Source organism: Ischnura elegans, chromosome 9, assembly GCF_921293095.1.
Source record: "Ischnura elegans chromosome 9, ioIscEleg1.1, whole genome shotgun sequence".
Classification (NCBI taxonomy): Eukaryota; Metazoa; Arthropoda; class Insecta; order Odonata; family Coenagrionidae; genus Ischnura; species Ischnura elegans.
In genome coordinates this window covers 113289972-113294195 of record NC_060254.1, presented here as the reverse complement: position 1 = coordinate 113294195, position 4224 = coordinate 113289972, and the positions used below count along the sequence as shown (strand labels likewise).

At 42.2% G+C, this 4224-nt stretch overlaps 1 protein-coding gene across 1 annotated transcript; it reads right to left on the bottom strand.

The window, feature by feature from the left end:
• Positions 1-395: 395 nt before the first annotated feature.
• Positions 396-995, bottom strand: LOC124165042. The gene has a single exon (XM_046542281.1). It carries the CDS (start codon positions 993-995, stop codon positions 396-398), a length of 600 nt encoding a protein of 199 aa, XP_046398237.1.
• Positions 996-4224: the final 3229 nt, after the last annotated feature.

The following is a 4224-nucleotide window of genomic DNA, read 5'->3' as shown; positions in this document are numbered from 1 at the left end:
AGCCAGTGTCTATTAAATAACGGCGCTGCGTGTTCCGATCTTTAACAAACAAGCGTTGCGGCGACTTGTTTAGGCAGTCCAACGACGCCGCTACGGATGGCTGCCAGGGGCGTTTGGGGAAAACTCACACGGGGTGGTGCACTTCCTTGCCTTGGTACCGTAACGTCTATGATACCAGCAAATGCCTTCGGTGGTTGGCCTTGGTTGTTGTGAAGGGGATCTATGCCGAAAGACATTTTCTTTGGGAGGACGACTTCGACTCCTAAATCTTGATCGCTCGTGGCCTAGCTTTTCAATTTTGGCAGTTAGGGCATTCACTTGTTGAGACAGTTCATCAAGGCGCTTATTCATATCAGTGGTACAGGTACTCACAGTAGCTACTTGTGATGCAGGGATCACTTCGAAACCTTATCTGCCAGGTCGGCGATGACATCCAGGGGAAGATTTTGCTGCGTAGCAATTATCGTCTGGGTGGTGCTGGGCAGGCGTCCGCTCCATAAGGTCCTTAGAAGGGTGTCCGGTATGGTCTCCGTTCCAACCAAACCACGCATGTAGCGCAGGAACTGCGATGGTTTGCGATCACCTATTTCCACTTGCGTGAGTAGCTGGCGTATTCGCTCCTCCCGTGATGCAGATATGCGAGAAACTAACTCCGTTTTAAGTTTCTCGAACTTGCCTTCAGCCGGAGGATTTGTAATTCTGTCGGATATTTCAGCCGCGTACCGAGGTTCAAGTTGAGAAATAATAATATTAAATTTGCTAACGTCTGACGTGATGCGGTGAAGTGCGAATTGACTTTCCACTTGCGCGATCCAAAGACTTGGATTATCCGACCAAAAGGGCGGAAGGCGAACGACCACGCGATCTACATGAGCGAAGCTTTGTTCTGGAAACGGTTGTTGCTGCTGTATATGAAGTTGCAACTGCTGTTGGAGGGCTTCGCACTGCTGCTGCAGGAGTAGATTTTTCGTGCGGATATCTTCCTCGTCAGCCATCGTGCGCTTCGTCGGGGTCACCACTTTGCGGAGGTAAGGTAAGATTTCTCGAGGAATGACACGTGTAGCTCGGTTGAGGAAACACACTGAACTTTATTCTCACAATTTTAGGGTATATATACAAGTTCGCGCCGACCTTGCGGCGTCTCGAATGTTCTATGAAATGCATTCCGCGTCAACTAGCGCCAATACGTCGAGTCGCCCGGCCAAGGGCGCCACAGGTATAACTCAGAAGTAATAGTCGCTCTTATCCCCTAGAAATTCGTTTGCAGAAATTAAAATATCAATTTAAATTATATAAATAAGTTTATATACAAATCTAAATATTAGTGATGCAGGAGGTATGCAAAAATGCAATTGTCGCTCTTTTTCCTTGGAATTCCGTTTTAAGTCAGTAAAATACGTGGTAACTGCATTTATAACTGTTGTATTCGTCGTAGACTTCTGAAATTCGGATATAGTATGCCAAATCACGTTTATGTATTACCTGGTATTACGCTAGGAATGTCAGAGATGTAAAAGGAATAACTCAGAAGTTATAGAGGCTCTAAAAACTTGTAATTCCGTTTTCAGACAGTAAAATACGTGGAAACTCTTGTTGAGACATATTTCTCCACCGTAGACAACTGAAATTTTGATATTATATGCAAATCCATGTGCGCGTAATACACTCGGAATCAAAGTGATATGTGAGGAAAATTTTAAAAGTTTATTTCGCCGTTTACCCTTGGAATTACGTTTTTAGAGAGAACCCGATTGCTATTGTGATTGATGTTTCCGTGATAGAGTTCTGAAATTTCATACAATATACAAATGACGCATTTGCAATACACTCAGAATTTCAGTGATGTAAAAGGAATTACTCAGAAGTTATAGTCTCTCTTTTACCTTGGAATTCCCTTTTCAGACAGAAAAATGCGTGAGAAACTCTTGTTGTGGATGATGTATCGCGTATAGCCCATTTCATATCGTCGCGACGCGTCGCAGAGTTCTTAAATGAGGACATAGTATGCAAAATGACGTTTGTGTATTACAGAAGAAATATCTTTGATTTGAGAGGAATAACTTAAAATAAATAATAAAGGAAGTTATTGTCGCTCTTTTCCCTTGGATTTCCGTTTTCAGACAGTAAAATACGTGGAAATTGTTGTTGTCACTGATAAATCCATCGCATAGTTCTGTAATTTGGTTATAATATGCATTCTGTAATTTGGTTAATATAATGAATAACTAAGAAGTTGTAGCCGATCTTTTCCATTTGAATTCCGTTTGCAGATTGTAAAAACCGTGTAATTTGTAGTTGTGATTGTATTTTCTGTTGAAGAGTGCTCAACTTTAAATATAAATATACCAAATGACGTGTGTTTAATACACTCGGAATATATTGTGGCGGGTTCGCGACGAGGAGTTCGAATGTGTGTAGTCTTTACGAAATTAAATAAATGCATTCGAAAAGAATAGCACGAACTGCCAACCGTGTCTAACCCTGATGAAGGCTTCGGAAGCGAAAATTTTCACAAAACTGTATGCTTGCAAAGGATACTACCAAATACCACTAGAGAGAGCATCCCGTCCGCTAACTACTTTCATTACCCCTTTTGAGAGATATTGTTTTGACCGAATGCCGATGGGATTATCTTCGGCCGGCGAGCATTTTCAACGGCGGATGCCTGAAGCGTTGACAGGTTTAAAGGGAGTAATCAACGTTGGCGACATACTCGTATTTGCAGCGACGCAGCCGGAGCACGACGTGAGATTGAACGCCGTCCTCCAGCGTCTTAGAGAAAATGGGATTACGTTGAATCGTGAGAAATGCTGATTTCGGGTCGCAGAGACAAAATTCTTAGGCCATGTCATATCGGCCGAGGATGGAATCAAGCCAGATCCTGAAAAGATTACGGCAATAGAAAATTTTCCGAAGCCCGAAACGGTAGCAGAAATACGTCGCTATCTTGGAATCGTGCATTATCATCTGAAATTTCTCCCTCACTTGGCGGACGTTACCCAACCCTTGAGAGAGCTGATGAGGGAAAAAGAGCCTTTGCCATGGACTGCAACGCACACCAAAGCCTTCCAAGAAATCAAGCGAAGGTTAACTAGTGCCCCATCATTAGCCATGTACGAAACAAATCGACCGACAAGAGTATTAGCCAACTCATCGTCATATGGATTTGAGCTACACTAGCGCAGCAGCAATCAGATGATGAATGGAGAGCGGTATGTTTTGCGTCGCGGACTTTGACGGATATCGAACGACGATACGCTCAATTGAAAAAGAATGTTTTAGCGCTCATCAGGGCTTGTGAGATATTAGAAAATAATTTAGTAGGCAAGAAATTTCTTCTATGTACGGATCATAAACCACTCGTGGCGCTATAGAGAACATAACCCCTTAGCCCGCCCGAAAGCAGCGTTTCCGTATGCGCCTCATGCGTTTTGACTGTGAGGTAATTTATGTTCTCCGAAAGAAATTGTATACCTACGCCAAATACCCTCTCACGATCTCCATTCTCCAAAACTCCAAAATAAGGCGATATTCTCACCGATAAAGACTTGCGGCCGTATTCATAGTTTCCTTAGTAAGCTACTAACGCCTAAGTAGCGTTCTAAGTAGTAGCATACTAGCAAAATGGTATTCATAGATCGTTAGTAAGGGCTACTAAGCCTAGTATGCTACTATCTTAGTAGCTGGTTCTTAGTCGCCCTCCGGCCTTGTTTAAGGGAGCTACTAAATATGGCGGACCGTTGTGGATGATCGAACTCCGGTTTTATTTGTATACTGTTATAGAGTTTTTATGCATTTGTGCCAAAATGGAATACGAGAATCCATTCTTTAAGCAAGGCAGGCAACGTATGTAGTGTAATTGTTGACAGGAATTGAAAGTTTTTCGTAGCTGCGAGGAAGCTACGACTTGCAGTGAACTTGTGCCTCTAGTGTAAGTGAACACAATTTGTACATTCAGTGCGCCCCTAAGTGAATTGATTGCATATAGACGATGAAGTAAAGAGTGAAGCGACAAGTGAAGTGATTTGTGAGTGTATGAGCTTCGACAAAATGATTTATTTATTTCATACTGGTTTAACCATTTCGATCAAAGGTATCTACTAGCTGTTGCGAAGGGGATATGTTTTATATTTGAAGCATTTGTTCTTTAGGGAATCAGGAAACGCTTATAAATTTTCATTCGTTTGTACGCTTATAATTTGTGTTTGATTATATTACTTATTC

Excerpts from the sequence above, each read along its gene's own strand:
- LOC124165042 (XM_046542281.1), bottom strand. The coding sequence starts at position 995 with ATGGCTGACGAGGAAGATATCCGCACGAAAAATCTACTCCTGCAGCAG.